Genomic DNA, 18,126 nt, shown 5'->3' with positions numbered 1-18,126 from the left:
ATTGAACGCCAAAGAACGTACGGAATAATAATAATAATAATAAGAATAAATACGCAGAATATTAAAGCTGTGAATGCTTTCAGCATTCACACCAATAAATACGCAGAATATTAAAGCTGTGAATGCTTTCAGCATTCACACCAATCACCCAGCCATCACCATCAGCATAGCAATTGTTTATGGTTTTGGAAAGCTGATCATTTTAACGACATCGCTAATAACCATGCACATGGAAAACAAACACACAGTCACACACAAACAGTCTTGCAAATGCAACTAAATCTTCCTCAAGGATACACAGAGGGGCCTACTGCCCCCCTCACGAGTTCACTTCTAACTTTAGCTTAGCGGCTAAGGTAACTTGGCTACAGCTACAACCGGTAGACTAATTCCTCCTTGCCCCATCTATCAGCCTTACACCGGGACACAATATTCAACAGCGGTGTGGGCAGCACAGTTATTAATGTAGGGGAAACACTGATACTAACTACAGTAGGCTACTATGCAATTTAGCTCACGTTAGCTTACCTTTATTCGGATTCTTTTTCCCGGGGCTGGGGCTATGCATCACGCCGGTGAATAGGCAACAGGTAGGGCCTAGTATCTTCAGCTTACGCTTACTCCTGCTTCTTTTCTGTTTCCTAAAGTTGGCGCATCTAGGCACATTATAGGACGGCATGTTTTCTTTGTGGTAGTAGTCCAACAGTGAAATAATGCGAAGCGCGCTATTACTGTACTGCTTACACGGGTCAGGTCCGTGCTGTGTTTATGTCACCATGGTAACGCGAGCAGCTCGGAATCTGGGCAGGCTGCAGAGCGTACCCCCCCCCCCCCGCGCAATGCATCCTGGGGCCTGTAGGAACTGTAAAAACGGCTACGTCAGCCCCGCGTCATCAGTTTAAATCCGAAATCATTGTGCTCTCTGCCAATTCGGATCAGTTTTTGGGGGGCTTTTTTCAATAGACTACTAATATACTCGGCCCTGATATACCATTCACATGAAAATGGGCGAATTTTCCCTTTAAAGGAATACTTCACCCATACGGAACCGGCATTCTATCATTATAAAATCACTATTATAATATGATGAATCAGGTTTTTCGTCCCTCAGTCTTCCCTAAATCTTCCCTTGGCCCAGCTGTCCTGTTAATCCTAACCCTTACTGTGATGTCACAAGAAGGAAACTGTAGGGTTAGACAGTGAGACCATAAAATACTCTTTCTGCCTTTTCTCAGGCTAGGATGATCCGATTTTTTTTTTTTTGCACATTTATACTAAATAGGATCTCCGAGTTCAATACACATTCATATTCCAACTGGTGAAGTCGGTCTTTAAAGTAAATTGAACATCAAGTTAAGAATTTGATGTTGTGTCTTTTGTGCTTGTCAATTATATGAAAGAAGGAGGGGTTTATTTGGGTGGGACGGCCCCTCTGTGCTCCCAACACAATCCCAAGGAGACCCACTATTGTTTGGGAAGCAAACAGTGAGGGAATGAAGAACAGATGGGGTCCTGCAAGTGGCGTTTTGATGCATGGTGTATAGGCATCCATAGGGGTTGGGGGAAGTGGGGGCTCATTGTTCCTCTGTCACAGCCCTGCACCCCTCCTCCTCCTAAAGCACCATGCCTGCAGTCCAGCCCCCCTGACCCATCCCCATCTGCTGGTCCACAGGCCGGACACCGCAGCATTGTTGCAAAACTAGATTAGTCAATACTGAGACACGCTTCGGTTCAATGTCTCCAATAGTGTTTGTCAGGCATCAGGAGCCCAGACAATACACAGAATATTAACACATCCAGTCCGTGCACAAGCTGAACCAGACGTCATTAGAACGCTTTGGTGAGGAGGAGAAGTCTTTGTCCTGATGTATTCTGCAGCAGCACAACAATGCTTGCACATTCAACATGGCATTAGGTTGAACATGTCACCAGTTGTCCAAAGGGCAACAGTAGTCCATAAATCCTACAAACCCAAAACCCTTGACAGAATCTTAAACATAGGGCTGCTTCTAACCATCATTTTCAGTGTGTAGAAATGTTTTGACTGTTTTTTCTTCTTCTAAATCAAGTAAATGTATAGTCTGTAACATGTCATAGAACAGTGACCATAGTTACTTAGAGCCTAAATGTGATGTCTTCAAATAGCTTTTTTTAATGCAACCAACAGATCAAAACCCCCAAAACTATGCAATTGAAAATGATAGAAAATCAGGAAAAATCTGCCAAATCTCACAGTTTGAGCTGCAACTAATGATTATTATCTGACTGGCACTATTTATTATTTGTTAAATTACAAAGACTGTCTTTAAATCAAAATAAATGTCAAGAATGTACTAATCCATTAATTGGCAGCGCAGCACCACAACTCTACAGCCAAAGAGATTTGCAGGCCATAGACGCACAAAGTCTGACCTCATATGTCTAACAACTCTCTCTGTCAGCGCACTCAACGGGGTGAGCAAGATAATCCCAGAAAAGGATCAAGATAGAAGATCAAGCAGGGGAACCATGCAGTGATGAGCCGCATGTTGCCACGACTGAACTAATGCTACACAACCCTAATGCTAAACAACCTCTGAGACAGGAGCATGTTGCATTCAAGCCAAGACTAAATGTCCTTTGCAGACAATGGGGAGACACCTGTGGACAGTCTTTACTAAACAAAACGGACCCGACAGAAACCCTCGCAAATATTGACAATCATAAACGCTACAATCACAACACCTGTCCCTACTCTTATCTGTTTGGACATGGTAGGGTAAATTCCTGAATCGCAGTGCTGTTGCCTTGACCACCAAATCACAACTTCCTTCATACAGTCACAACCAGCATATACACTCATCAGGGCAAAGTTTAACTCTACACTGACCACGGTTCACCTCACACACAGTCCGCATCATGAAACAGTACACACAAACATTGCGGTCAAACCGTCATTACCAGATGCCTTTTATAAGTAATGATGCACACAGTGTTATTTAAAGGCCGTGTTGTGTTGTTATGCAATAGAAAGATCCTTGGGAATCCTGTGTTTGAGTGGCTATATAATACATTTCAGGATCTGGATGGGTGCCACTAAGCTGATTAGCTAAGAATAAACGCCTCGCCGCTGGTCTGTGGCTGCCCGGGCACACAAGCACATGCAAGGACAACGGGTGATAAGGGTGTTCCAGTGTATGTAAGTTCAGAGGGTTGCTGGAAGAACTCAGAGAACATCGGTCTTAGCGTTTTACCTCACGCTTCCTGGGAATAGCCGAGTCATAGTTGTCCTCCTGGTGGTCATTCTCCTCCTCCTCCTCCCTCTCCACTTGAGTTGTGTTTCTAACATCGGACGAGTCTGAAATGGGCTCGATGAACTCTGGTGTGGAGCGGCGGCCGTAACGTTTACTGCCCTTCACGAACTTTGGCTGGATCTCGGGAGATTCTGGAGGAAAGACAATGACAAGAAACTGTCAAATTAAATAAGTATAAACAATCAAAAATACTTATGATATTACAGGGCTCCAGACTAACTCTTTCATTGGTTGCATTGGTGCGCCTAACTTTTACATCTTTTAGACCCAAAATATATGTTGGTGCACCCAATATAGTAGTAAAAAACTTTATGGTCCCCGTGTGGCAGGTGGGTTTGCGGCACAGTCACACTTCATGACATGACATCAGACAAATGACACAAACAGATAGTCCATACATCAGACACCGACAGACGTAACATGATATATGATATGTTACGTCTGTCGGTCTGTCAATATTACATTTAATATGAAGTGATACATTTCAGGTGCACTCAACAAATATTTAGGCGCATGTGCGACCAAAACAGGTGCACCCTGGAGCCCTGTAGTCAGGTTTGCACAACAGAGGACATAAACACAGGTAGAACAAAAATGTTCAGTGGCTAATATTTGCACCAGCCCTTCGGCAGTTTCTTCTCCAAAACAACTTCTCTAAAAACGGCAAAACAATCTTTAGAAGCCATATGATATTCCCTTCATGTCAAGGAAGATCAACAGTGTTTCACAAGAAAAAGTGCAGATTAAATGTCAAGGGACTAAATGCTTTACTGACAGTAAGACACAAATACTGATAGTGAAGCGTTTACTTTGACAGGGATCAGGTTTCATATTTTCTTTAAACACTTGTATCACAATAATAGTATCTTTATAAATAAATAAAATAACAGGACTCAAAAGATGCTGGTATTAACCACCATTCTGAAAGTTTCAGTAATAAAAAAAGTAAAAATATATGGATGAAAACATGTATAAACAAATTCTTCCAAGAAATAGCTCAGTATCAAACTAGCTATCACATCCATAAATTAACAAAACATGCCAGCAATCCAACCATGACGCAAATATTGCATCGCTTGGCTAAATTGGCTTTGGGCCTATGTTTTTGGCTCTGTGTGTAGATTTACTGCTGAATCAGCATGGGGGGCTGTTCCCCGTATTGAGCCTTTAATGGCACCTTCTTGGCCTGGTTACCTTGTTGAAAGGAAAGGTTCTCCTTTAAAGTTCAATATTGAGCTGATACTGACATAGATGACAGCCTATGTTAAATGATATGGCTTTGCACTTGTTCTTAAGCTGACACGGCATGTATCTTTAAACCATTTGTTTGTGTGAGCTTTTTTTAAACATGCAACAGCAGAGTCTATACATTACCTGGTTTTGTCAAGGTCTCCGGTTCAGGTTGTGAATGGTCAATATTTGATGACAAGACCAGAATCAGTGCATTCTTGAACTGGTCAAAGTCAACCTGAAATAATCAGAATCAGAAAAGGTTTATTGCCAGGCAGATACATTCACACACTTCATACATATAAAAAGGAATTTGCTGTGGTCTGATGGTGCATAACAATAAACGTAAAGCAAGTTGAACAATTTAAAATATAAAATGTACAGTAAAATATATTATAAAAAGAGATGTGCGCATTTATAAATTATTTCAGACAAAGGGTTGTGCAATAAAATATATTTTAAATTGAATCATAATCTTAGATAAATGTGAGAAAATGCCGGCAATGCTAAGTATGTGAAGCAAAGTAAAAAGTCCATGAAATTCCTGAGACTGGATGTAATTCCCAGTGTGCAGGGTGGAGGCTGGGTGTCCCTGGGTGTCTGTCTGGATGGAGGAGGGTCTGCTGAGCAGGAGCATGGAGGTCACACTTCAGGAATCAACAGCTGCTAACCCTGAATATGCTGATTTTCTTTGTGTGCACCGAAGGCTGGCGGCTGCCGTCTTTTTACACAGGGTTTTTCTTTTCTTTTTTGACTTTATTGTTGGATGCCATGGGTATGCAGTCAGCTCACTGGCTCTTTTCTAACATTTAAATCACGCCCACACATGCAAGACAATAGCCCTCCGTCTGTCCACACGCTTATATACAAACACAACTGGATGCAGTGAAGTGTGGAGCAGTTTGGGAAATATCTCCTACCTCTTAAGGCGAGACAATGCAGGCAAGAACAAGCACTGATCAACTTGCTTTCACAAAGTGTCTTTTTCATACTAGTATAAATCAAAAAGGTCCAAAATGTACATTAAGGTGTTTATTTTACTAAACCTTATGTTTGCGTCTCTCTCTCTCGCCACTCTGAACCAAACATCTCAACTTCTAAAGCACTTACATCAACTCAACTTTCCATACTCATTCCTATCAGCACTATTCTGAAGGTTATTACAGAAGGATTTGTTCACATGTTGTTAATTTTCTGATTTATGAGTGACACATTTTGTTTTTAAAAGTATGACAGAAATGCACCTGCATTGTCTCGCCTTAAGGCTATAAAAGATAAACCTACATAGTGGGGATCCTATGAATGCATCCTATACAAACTGTGGTCCAATTAGACAGATTAGACCAGTCCCCATTTCTTTTTCATACATTTCCTCATGAAGCACCCTCAAAGAATGGACATTAGCTTGCTCGGTTGTCCTGACGACAGACACCTGCGGTCAGGTCTGATTGGTGCATATTTTCTCCTCAACAAGACAGCGGACAAAGCGACAGAAAGGCCTTGAGACACAAAGACCTGAGAGCTGGAGTGGCTCAACATGGACGTCTGTCATATTCAAAGGAGTAAAGGGCCCTACACTACACACAGGACAGCCGAAAGGCCACAACTCACATGTGCATCAGAAAAAAGAAAGAGCAAATTACAGGTGCATCTTAAAAAATTTGAATATCAGGGAAAAGTTTATTTAATCAAGGCATCATTTCACTTATTTAATACTCTAATATTTTGAGATACTGTATTTTTCATAAAACAAAAGAGGAAGGGTAATGAATGTAGAATATGTGAAATTTCACTTTTTGAATAAAGTACAGAGAAATTTTTTTTTCCCCCATGATATTCATGCCTTTTGAGATGCACCTGTGCTTGCAAATCTTAACACATCTGTCAGATAAAAACTGCTTCTTTAGTTTTTAAGATTATTTTTGGGCATTTTTATGCTTTTATTAGACAATTTGGAGAGACAGAGGTGAAATGGGGCAAAGAGGGGAATGACATACAGAGAAAGACCACGGGTCGGATTCGAACCTGTGGTCTGCTGCTTCTAAGGACTGAGCCTCTATGGGCGGTCGCTCTAACCACTACACTACAAGCGCCCCCAACAACAACTGCCTTTTCTGAGTGGCAGAGGTGTAGACTAGACTCACCCTTGCAGTGAGGCGGTCCTGGTTGTGCAGCAGCCTATGGAGCAGAGCTGGTGTGGCATCATCCAGGTGCAGGGACTGGCAGAGGTCAGACAGCTCCTCAGGGCACAGCGAGCCACAGTCGCTGGCATCAAAACTGTTAAACACTTCTTTCAGGCGCTCCTCGTACTGGTCCTGCTCTTGGGTGTCATCCATCCCACAGGACAGCACCCTGCCCTGGAAGAAAAGACAAGCAAAATCCTGGTTTTATTACACTTTCCCCTCGCATTAGAAAAAAGGTGGAGTCAGCTATTCTGGAGAACGCTTGTTGACAAAATCACTATTTGTCCAAAACAGTGAATGTTTTCTCAAGATCTGCTTCTATACCTACTTTGGTAAAATTAAAGAGTTAATTTAAAGCCTAGGCTCTGTAAACTGGCATGTTGCCCCCTTTGTTTACATATCAGTTTACAGAGCCTATACATAAACACTGACATCTTTTTTCAGCAGCACACACAGTACAGACAGGTAGTGGATCGTGAGGAGATATTCACTGATTTTGACAAAACGTGAATTTGCATTCTCCAGAATCGCCACCTTTTAGGCCAGCAGCCTGTCTATCCACAACGAGTTAAATAACCATTACAGAGCAACAAATAGGCACAACATATCCAATCACCAAAGAGTTAACTCACAAACAGGATGGAAGCATCTATCTCAACAGCATGCGCTCCTAACATCACTTCCATCTGAGAGTGTCACTGAGCGACTAAGCTACAGGCAGTGCCACACTGCTGCTACAGCGTCATTTGCTGTGAAGGCTTTGGTTAATCCGATTAGAACGATTAGGCAAACAGGTAAAAACACTGACATGGCCAAGTTTGACACAGACCATGACACCTCTTTTAGCTGGGAGGTTTCATGACCCTTCTAATTTAATCTGAGGGACAACGTAAAAGTGAAATTTCCCCTTGTTGAAAGTAATTTAAAAAAGGTGCACCGAGGAACTTTCAGTTTGTGTTCATTCTTGCACCCCCTTTGGACAAAAGCGGGAGTGTTTTTACCATGCCAGCTGTTGTTCCTGGGTGAGCGTACCCATGACAAAGACATAATGAAAAATGATATCAAAATAGCATTCTTTGTACTGATGGTCCCGTTTGCTGTTACATGTGATTTATGATCAGAGGAAAAATTAGACTGTTTCAGAAATATTTAAAAGTTCCTCATAGCACCTTTGAACACGTTTTAGTAGTACCAAATATTAAAATAAGGGTATTTGATTCAATAAAAGCTGAAATAAAACCCTAAAGTAAATGACGCATTTAAAACGCCTTCAGATGCTGATTGCTGACTTGCACACTGGTATGGTGAGGGTGAGGACAAAGACAGGAGGGTGGCGTGGCACTAAACCCGCAGTGAGAGACTAATTGAGAAGGTTACACGAGGCCTCAAGCCAACGCTAACAGGCTGGCACACTGGCATCACTTACAGACACATGGACAAAGTTGTTGCTAAATCGGATGCATCATCGCTATAATTGAAAAACAATGGCAAGAGGCAACCATTTAAATGAGAGCCAGAAGTCTGGGGATGCAGCTCAGCACAAACCAAAAGCAAAAATAGAAATTCAAAACAATGAAAAAAGAAAGATGACTTGAAGAAGTAAAAAAGAAGAAGAAGGTGGAGTCGGCCTAACTTAAAGGCCTAAACATTTTCTAAGATATACTGTACATTTAGAGAAAATATGTTTTGTAAACTAACTTCATGCTCTTCAAAATGTAAACAAACCCCCTCACCTGAAACTGCACAGTACACCCTTAAGCAATTACATAAGTCCTACATGCAAAAGCCAGCTGAAGCTTAAGAAAGGTAAAGGTCAGTGGTTCACATGACTGGAAATAGCAATGAGATAGTTGGGCAGAAAAATCAAGCATTCCATATATTTTTTATCGATTTCTATTTACAACTACAAGCAGTTTCAACATATTTTGCATCACATTTCTGCAGCATGCTTTAAACGTGTTGGTACTGTTTTGCACTGGTTGTGTGTTCCTATAGCAGCGCCTCTATCGTTTCAGTTTTTGCTTTTCTTATTATTATTAACTTAGATGCACTTTTAACATATGTACTGCCTTCCTTCAAGGCATTTGTGTTATTTGTACCATGAACCATTTACATGCTAAATTATACTTTCAATAATACAACTTCAATTTGTCACCACACAATGGAATAAGGCATGTTATTTTATGATCTTACATCATTCACTCTGTTAGTATTAAATGTATGTTGTGGGTAAGAACTGAGATCAAAAGCATAGCATACAGCTATATCTAATGAGTTGCAACTTTTTTGTTTGGGTCTAAATGTCTATACACACAAAGAGCACCCGCCTGACCCTAGGGTATTTCCAGCTGCTCCCAAATGACATCAAGCGCTCGGCCAGGTGTCCCCTACACCCCAGACCCGGGCCGGGCTACCCCCCATTCACTGCAGACAATAGGAACCAAAACACAGATCAGTATTCTGCATCTGCACATTCAAGCGGCTTATGAAATGCAAGATCATGGCTCAGTCAGCAGCAAGGCAGCTTGTAGCGCATTGTGATTTAAAAATGTTGAAGAAAAAAACTTTAAACTTGAAGATTAAGGAATGTTAGTCTCACAAAATTGTGTCAATAAGTGAAAAAATAAATGCAAAAAACATAAAAACACTTTCCCTGCATTCCAAATCCCATACTCTTTCTTTTTTCTATTCTGCATACTACCATAAAAAGTATCTAGTTAGCATGCAGTATGCATACAATTGGGACATTTTTTCATCATAACATTGCCCAGTGATCTTGTCTCTAGCTTTTAATTCCGTCGCAACCCCTGTTGTTTTCATACAGAGGCTCCGTCCATGTGACGTCACTTCCAGTGCGCACTGGATTGTGGGTCAGAATGGCCCTAATGGCATGCCGATTTCTTTCTTTTTTTTAAGATTTTTTTTGGCATTGTTATGCTTTATTGATAGTGTAGAGACATAGTTGAAATGGGGCAGAGAGGGGACTGACATGCAGAGAACGACCGCGGGCTGGAATTGAACCCGGGTCCGCTGCTGGCCGAGGCCCATGGGGGGGACGCCCTACCAACTGAGCCAAGGGCGCCCCCAGCATGCCGATTTCTACACTTAAAATCTTGGCCTGATGTAGTAGACATCCGGGGATTTTTAAGCATACCACAATAATTTGGTCATCCTAAAAAAAATTCTATCGTACTAAATAGCAGAAAGTATGGGCATTCGAACGCAGCCTCCTTCTCCTTTTTAGTAACAAAGTTTCACTAGGCGACACATCGTTGGTGTTGTCTCATTGATTGGGTCAGCAGCCTCTGAGCCAATTATCCGGGTAGCCCTCCTGCTCGGTGGCTCCTGGTCTGACAGCTGCTGCCACCAAAGATTCACTCTCCTCCAGGTCACAAGAAAGAGGTTAATCCTTGACACCCTCCAAGCATTTAGTTTAGTAGCATTGGTCTGATCCAAAAAGCGAAACTATTTTTTTTTTCAGACTCTTGAAAACACATGTGCCGGGTTTTTGTTGGCCATTTTGGATTAGGAGATGATTATGGAACACAAATGGAAGTTACCTGTATCTAAGTAAACTGTTGTATACGTCATATGAATCACATATCGCTTATTAGCTACAGCGATTTCAAATTATTTTACAGAAGTCAAGAGAAAAAGGAGAAATATATAAAGAGTTCAGCACATGTTTTCTGTAGAATATTCTGCAAGTATTTAAGAGTAATTTTGATGCCTCTCTTTCACATTTTAATGTTACTTATATATAGTTTTTTTTCACAATTGTGGTCAAATTATACACTCATTTACCATACTACTATGAAGCATAGGGTTACTAAGGTCTGGTTATACTTAATTTCTCAATTTTTTATGTTTTTTTTTTGTGCAGGATTGCAGTCCTATTATCCAATATCTATCAACCCATTATCATCATTAGTCCTTTAGCATTTCTCATATATTTTGCTTCACTGAAAACAAACACAAGAAATTGGGAACTTTGGAGACTTTTTTTGAAAAGTGCACGCATTGCACAATGTTACAGACCAGATTCAGTCTACATCAATTCTTGATGTATGAATCAGAATCATGCTGGTATTTGCACACCCAGCCACAAAGTTCATCTCCTGGCAATAATCATACAGATCACATCTACATCACAGTGGTTCCTGTTCAAGTATAAAAGGAACTATTTTAAAAGCCACAAATAATTTATAAAATCAAAGATCATTTTCAAACTGCTGCAGAGTCCTAGTTAGATGGATGGATATTTTTGGGGTAAACATTTTTTTTAATCAGCTGCTTCAGTAGGCGTAGGCTATGTATAAAGTTAAAAATAATGATTTTTTTTAACACCACACAAAGCATGTATACAATAACATAGTGTAAGTGCTGCTATGTCATAAAGCACCAACGGGAAATGTGCATTCAAAATAAAAATGACTTCAAATGTGAAGAACTGTTGTAGGCTACATTGTAGCAACCTCAATGCAGCACAGCATCATTGGAAACACTGACAGCATATTCCTGAGTAAAGTAAGCTGTGAGTAGGTTAAACACGTAAACCAAACGCTAAGAAGTTTAGTTTGTTATTCATACAGAGGATATTATTCTCAGCAGGCTAAGCTAAACAGGCTAATGTATCAGGAGCCATGATCAGGAGGCGTGATTGGAGGTAACGGTCACTTTTTTGGCTAACTTTCATCCTAAAAAAAAAACTTCAGTTACAAAGAGTTTCAACTTTCTATTAGCTTAAAACACTCACCAAAATCACCACACTTGGGACGACAGTTGGCCACTGTTTCGTTAAATATCGCAAAATAACCGCGTAGAAAACGAAAATAAAACTTTTTAGAACAACATTTTGGTCGCTCCGGGTTCCCGTCCGTTGCAGGTGAATTATCCTTCCCACACAGAGACAGAGAGCTGCATTCGGCTTGTATGAGTTCGTGTTTTATCTCCAAACAGCCCCGGGAGAGTGTGTTGCTCGCAGGGTTTCAGTGGCTGCTGCTTTGTGTCTCATCCTATCCCACTCTGGTTTGTAGCGGATTTTGAAAAGCGGCTGGAAGAGGAAGGGGCGGTACGAGCGGTTTGTATAGGCGGTGACCGAGACTGGACCGAGAGCCTCTGGCGGCCTGAAGAGTGGCCATTGTCCGGCCCCCTGTGGACCGAACCAGCACTGCTCTCAGAAACGCATTGGCAACTCTTTCATTTTACCACAGGCTGTTTTATACTGCAACTGTCATTACAAGTTATGCAGTTTGCATGCAGTAGGCCTATGCATGCATACAGTAGCCTACTATTTTGTAAATAATATAGTAGCCTAGGCCTACTATTTAGCCTATAGCCTATGCCTACTCTTTTAACTTTTTTTAAACCTTTAGCTGATCTCTGTTCTAATACCAGTAGGCATACTTCCATGCTATTTATTTAGTGTGCAAGGAAAAAGATTTAGGACACCTCACTGCATGCCAAATGCAATAGGCAAAAATATATGGCTGTCTTGCTACATTTTGAAGAACGCAAGCCAGCATGCTTTATTGTCTATTCAAGCAGAGATAGTGAAAGAACCCCCAGCTGAGCTACCCCTGTGTTTCTTCTTGCACAAGGAAGGAAAATATGTGTTGCATACAGTCTACAAAAATACTGCAGGCTATTTACTGAAAACATTACACACTGCTGCTGGTAAAATACTCCAGCGCAAGTTACTTTTGATGGTACTTTCAATATACATGTATCTAATATTACCATGTGTAAAGTAAACTTTTGAATGCAGTACTTTTAAATGCTTTCTTTTTATTTATTTCACCTCTGCTTAAACATTAGAGATGATGATTTCAATGATGAAAAAAAAGTTACACTAAAGTTGACAATAGCAACAGGGTGTGTATCTCAAATGCATATCAAAATGTAATATGAAAATATATATATGAAAATGTTACCATTGACATTATGTGTTAATGTAGAACAAAACAAAAAACTTCAATACCCACAATGCCTTGCAGTGCACTGTGGTGGTGACCTGTCAGCTGGGTCTGTTCTGTTTTGTTGTTTCGAATGGCATCATACAGCTGGTAGGGATGTTTTCTATCACTGAATGTATGGTATTGCTTGTATACATTTAATGCTTCATAGCATTAACATGCAGTCAATACCTTTTTTATATTTAGCTTTTTGCATCAATTTGCATCCTTTGTTGTCATGCTACTTGCTACATGCTAACTTTTATGTCTTTGGACATTCTTTATACTTTTAGCTGTAGTCTAAATATCTGTCACAGGCTCCCTTCCTGCATCACTTTTGAACCAATGGCAGAAGAGGATATGGTTTGTCTAATCTGAACTTTGACCTATTTTCTCAGCATTTCACAATACTGTCTGCTGTAGCCTATTCAGTCTCACGATTGAAACCAGGAAGAAGGGACCACAGTGATTTGGACAGCAGGGCCGGTTTTGTTGCAGAAGAGAAGGGAGATTTCATCTGAGGCAGGAATGAAGAGAGCTGTTTATACCCTGATTACTGTCTACGCGGCAGTGCCTGTCTTTCTCTACTTGTTCCCCTGGATACTAGGTCATGCCATATTTGCTCACTTTGGTAAGTAACGTGTGTTTCCAATTCAGGGTGTTTATTCACTGTACAGTCATGCTAGAACACTATAAAATCAATATTTGTATATGTCAAATGTAATTTTAAAAAATAGGTCATATAGGCTACAGTATTGTAGTTACATTCCCATTTCCACCAATGCAAAATTCCCAGCCAGAAAAACTGGTTCAAGAGTGACTCCAGTTTTGAGCTGTTCTGGGGAGGGATTATGCTGACCAACCAGATCAACGTAGCCTGCATTCCAAATCACATACTTTTTATTTTTTACTAGAATACATACTAGATTATGCTGGTTTGCATACTGCAAAATGCAATGGGATGTCTCAGGGTATCCGGGTATACCGGCGACGTAGACATATATTTACAGTGACATCATGACGTGGCTCGTGAATATTTATGCTGAGATTGGTCCTTTCATTTCCCACTGCATAGACCCAAATCTAAGACGACCCACTTTTCAGATGAATTCCCAGGGGGGGAAAAAACCTGTGCACTTAAAATTGGACCAATGCAGAATAAACTTTAGAATAAACAATAGTTTCCCTGACCCATTTTTGCTAAGTTCTCTGCACCATAAAAAAAACAAGTGCGTCGCTAATACTGTAACAAAAAATGGCATATAGTGACAAAAACAGATAACAATAACCGCATTGTTCTACATATTTTGACAGACACACACAAATCAGTAATTGTGAGATTAAACAAACAATAAGATACATACAATTAGATATGATACAATTGGATTTGCTATGAAAACAACTAGTTAAAATTGTAAAGTTATGGGTGAAATATGTACAGTATAGGATATTTAAATTTCAATATAATACATTGTTACAAAATTGGATAAGTCAATCGTATATGATACAATACGATCTGACATATTAATGTTACGATAAAGTACAAATGTTAGAATAAGTTACAATTTGATGTGATAGAATGTGATGGCTTATGATAAAGTACCGCACAACATACAAACATTACACTGACCTTGTTTGCTCTTTTGTGCTGCAGTGAGGATTCCATTGTTTGTGGATCTCGGCCGACCTGAAGACGTAGTCAACCACACGTGTAACTTCTACCTCAACACGGAGGAGGGCGTCTCAGTGGGGGTCTGGTAGGGCATTTGTGGGATCCTGATTTTTTTGTTTTTTTCCATTGAAGAGCATCAGATCTTGAGACTATCACGTACACACGCATATTGGGCACAGTTGGCTCTTGACTGAATGGGACCACAACCGTATATCTTAAAAACACAAGTGCATTTTCTATCTTTGTGTCTCTCATAGGCACACGCTGCCAGCCAGCCAATGGGAGGAGGCCGCAGGGAAAAGCCCTGAGTGGTACCTGCAGACCCTGGGAGATGGCCGTCCTGTTATTATCTATCTCCATGGCAACAGTGGGACCAGGTGGGATAAGAGTAGAGCGATAGAGGCCTCTTGAATTGATCCTAATGGAGTCTAGTGGGTATCACAGGCCCCCTGGGTTTATGCACAGGCACAATGCACATGCACAAGGGTTTGTAAAATACGCTCTGAAAGCCATTTGTTTGTTTGTATTCATTCATCTTCTCATGTCATTTTTTCTTTAGGGCATTACATCACAGGCTGGAACTGGTGAAGGTATAATCTGCTCTCAAGCATTTTATATTATAATATATAATATAATATTTTAAGTTTTAGAGAACCGTTTGGATTTTTCTGCTTTAGATAATATTTTGATGTTCATGTCTTGCAGATTTTAAGTGCTGCCGGGTATCATGTCCTATCCTTAGACTACAGAGGTAAGATGTGTATCTTCAAGTGATACGTTTCTGCTTAATGCAACATACAATTTTGAATTTAATCCTAACCCTTATGTTCTTTTTATGGTCCTGGCTCGTTAACAGCAAACAATACAGGGTTAAATTAGGACGTTTTATTTAGGTGTAAAACCGTAATGTATGTGTTTTTCTGTCAGTCAATATTCAGTATTGTAAGGATACAATCATATCTTTAAAGACTCATTTGTTTTCTAATTAGGATTTGGAGACTCAACCGGGGAGCCGAGTGAAGCTGGACTGACCAGTGACACCCTCTACCTCTACAAATGGGTGAAGGAACACAGCAGAGGGGGTCTAGTCTGTCTGTGGGGACATTCGCTTGGCACTGGGTCAGTTTCTCTCCGCAATCTCTAACCAGTAAAGTCCACTGTCCATGACACTAATGTGAACAAACTTAAAACCTTGAGTAAGAAATGTGTGAAATTGCTTTGTTCGCTTGTAGGGTGGCGACCAATACAGCAGTAAAAGTACAAGAGCAAGGTAAGATTGTAGTTATTTTGGCTGATTAGACAATTCTCAGGACTGTGTGTCAAATCTGCCAGATTAACTTTAAACCCCTGTATGAGAGTGCAATTTTTAAACTATTTTTGTAATTGTCTTTAATATCAGGGTCTGTTGTTGATGCTTTAATCCTTGATGCTCCGTACACAAGCATTGGAGAATGCGTAGCCATCCATCCCCTTAGTAAGGTGGGGACAGTGACATTTCATATGTTATAACAGTACACACGAAATTGCAACATATTTTTACACAATTCCCTGTTTTGTTCCAGATGTACATGTTCCTTCCAGGATTTGAGAGCTTGCTTCAGTACGTACTGGAGATGAACAACATTGAGTTTGCTAACGATAAAAAGTAAGTACTTTTTTAAATGCTTTAAAACAGTGTTTATAAGGCTGTAATATTTTCTAACCTTGCCACCTTTAATAACTCAAATCGCTATGCAGCTAATGAAATCTGTCTTTGACACTGAATCTATATTTTACCCCAATAGCTTAGAGATCCTGACAAGTCCACTTCTCATTCTGCATTCAGAGGATGATGATATTGTGCCCCATCACATGGGTCTGAAGGTACAGTAGCTCTTCGTGTATGCCTTCTCTTACTGTTTGAAACATTTCCTTGGGGACATTTAGAAATCCTTGCTGAATTACTTGCATTTTTCCACCCGTCTGTAGCTGCACCAGATATCCCTCCAGGCTAAGAAACAATATAACACAGATGTTCCAGTTGAAATGATCTCCTACAGTGCACATCTCGGATACTCCCACAACAGACAATACTTAGATCCCAATCTGCCAAATGTGGTCAGGTAAGTTGTCAAAACAGATGACTGCATTCTTACAATGAAAGTGCAAGAACAATCAGTTAATTGCACAAAATACACTGAGAACGGATTCTTGTTTAACAATTAAAGTTTTTAATTATTGAGATAACCTTGTTTTCTTGTAAACCAGGAAGCATAAATTCCTCAGGAAACTCAAGTAAATGAAATAATTTCCGTTTTCCGTTGCAGGAAATTTCTACAAAATCTAAGGCTGTAGATTGTCCGACCCTCCCTCCCGCAGAGAAGTGGCCCAAATAAAGTTTATTTTACCCAAAAAATGCATGCATCCATGTGTTCATATGTTTTGTGTGTACAGTAGATTCTAAATAATAGCTTTTTATTTCAACAGTACTGCAGATCACAAATGTATATTTTGCCAAGCAATACAGACACAAAATAAATCTCAGAAATTGTTTCAGTCTGCTGCAGTTTATAGACACGCTTTGTCACTCACCGCATACAGCATAACATCACAGGAATGTAATCTAAATCTCTCTGATACTGACAACGTCCTACTGAATTCCTGAAATACAGAACTCCTAAAATATGAAGTATTTGGCCTTGCTCTCCAAACTGACTATTGGTCTACTGCATGTGTTGGTGCTAAAGTAATGTTGTAACAGACAGTTTTTCCAATGCAAGAGCTTTTGACAATAAAACATGTTCAAGAAATGAAAAGGTGCAAGGTGTTGATTTCTAAAAAATAAAAAATAAAAAAACACCAAAAAAAGGTCTGGAAAGCAATTCAGCAGGACAGTAAATGACTTGTAAACACACAGAGGCAGCCCCCCCATGATAAGAAGCCACCTCACATTTTCTTGAGAGCCCTAGCTGTCTCCTCGATGGCCTCTCGGGGCTCATTGGGCGCAGGGATCTTCAGGTCTGTCGGTTCCATGCCCCAAACCTCCGTGGCGTATTCTGTGATGGTTCTGTCGCTGGAGAACTTCCCTGTGGCCGCGATGTTCCTGTAAAGTAAGCTGTGAGTAGGTTAAACACGTAAACTAAACGCTAAGAAGTTTAGTTTGTTATTCATACAGAGGATATTATTCTCAGCAGGCTAAGCTAAACAGGCTAATGTATCAGGAGGCGTGATTGGAGGTAACGGTCACTTTTTTGGCTAACTTTCATCCTCTAAAAAAAACTAGTCAAAAAGAGTTTTAACATTTCTAATAGGTTAAAAACACTCACCAAAATCACCACACTTGCGCGGTTATCGCAAAATAACCGCGTAGAAAACGAAAATAAAACTTTTTAGAACAGCATTTTTCCCGTGGTCGTTCCGGGTTCCCGTCCGTTGCAGATGAATTATTCTTCCCACACAGAGACAGAGAGCTGCATTCGGCTTGTATCAGCTCGTGTTTTATCTCCAAATAGCCCCGGGAGAGTGTGTTGCTCGCAGGGTTTCAGTGGCTGCTGCTTTGTGTCTCATCCTATCCCACTCTGGTTTGTAGCGGATTTTGAAAAGCGGCTGGAAGAGGAAGGGGCGGTACGAGCGGTTTGTATAGGCGGTGACCGAGAGCCTCTGGCGGCCTGAAGAGTGGCCATTGTCCGGCCCCCTGTGGACCGAACCAGCACTGCTCTCAAAAACGCATTGGCAACTCTTTCATTTTACCACAGGCTGTTTTATACTGCAACTGTCATTAAAAGTTATGCAGTTTGCATGAAGTAGGCCTATGC

General features: G+C 40.6%; 2 protein-coding genes and 1 long non-coding RNA gene across 3 annotated transcripts in view; 1 reads left to right on the top strand and 2 right to left on the bottom strand.

Moving 5' to 3' along the window:
* The window catches only part of nin (ninein (GSK3B interacting protein)), a gene marked incomplete at its 3' end in the record, with an annotated part of 43,091 nt that extends 31,517 nt beyond the window's left edge, over positions 1-11,574 (bottom strand). Inside the window, exons 1-4 of the mRNA XM_080041941.1 lie at positions 11,463-11,574; positions 6,668-6,880; positions 4,668-4,761; positions 3,234-3,424 (exon numbers count right to left, since the gene is read on the bottom strand). Of these exons, the coding sequence (XP_079898067.1) occupies positions 3,234-3,424; positions 4,668-4,761; positions 6,668-6,859 (477 nt within the window). The 5' untranslated portion in view covers positions 6,860-6,880; positions 11,463-11,574. The remainder of the gene's footprint in view (positions 1-3,233; positions 3,425-4,667; positions 4,762-6,667; positions 6,881-11,462) is intronic.
* Positions 11,575-12,715: 1,141 nt separating this feature from the next.
* Positions 12,716-16,772, top strand: LOC307261855 (lysophosphatidylserine lipase ABHD12-like). Its single transcript, XM_080042516.1, has 13 exons — positions 12,716-12,771; positions 13,059-13,291; positions 14,315-14,417; positions 14,590-14,709; positions 14,892-14,922; positions 15,038-15,083; positions 15,322-15,451; positions 15,565-15,602; positions 15,732-15,811; positions 15,895-15,977; positions 16,117-16,195; positions 16,301-16,434; positions 16,639-16,772. The coding sequence occupies exons 2-13, from the start codon at positions 13,189-13,191 to the stop codon at positions 16,664-16,666; spliced, it is 975 nt and encodes a 324-aa protein (XP_079898642.1). The 5' UTR covers positions 12,716-12,771; positions 13,059-13,188; the 3' UTR covers positions 16,667-16,772.
* On the bottom strand, positions 16,770-17,874 carry LOC307261856. Its single transcript, XR_013845227.1, has 2 exons — positions 17,638-17,874; positions 16,770-17,414 (listed from the first exon to the last, which is right to left on the bottom strand). It is a non-coding gene; the product is annotated as an uncharacterized lncRNA (long non-coding RNA).
* Positions 17,875-18,126: the final 252 nt, after the last annotated feature.

The sequence above is a fragment of the Ammodytes marinus genome (genome assembly GCF_949987685.1).
Source record: "Ammodytes marinus genome assembly, chromosome: 15".
In the NCBI taxonomy this organism is placed as follows: Eukaryota; Metazoa; Chordata; class Actinopteri; order Uranoscopiformes; family Ammodytidae; genus Ammodytes; species Ammodytes marinus.
The sequence above is the reverse complement of the archived record's forward strand: the minus strand, read 5'-3'. Positions and strand labels throughout refer to the sequence as shown.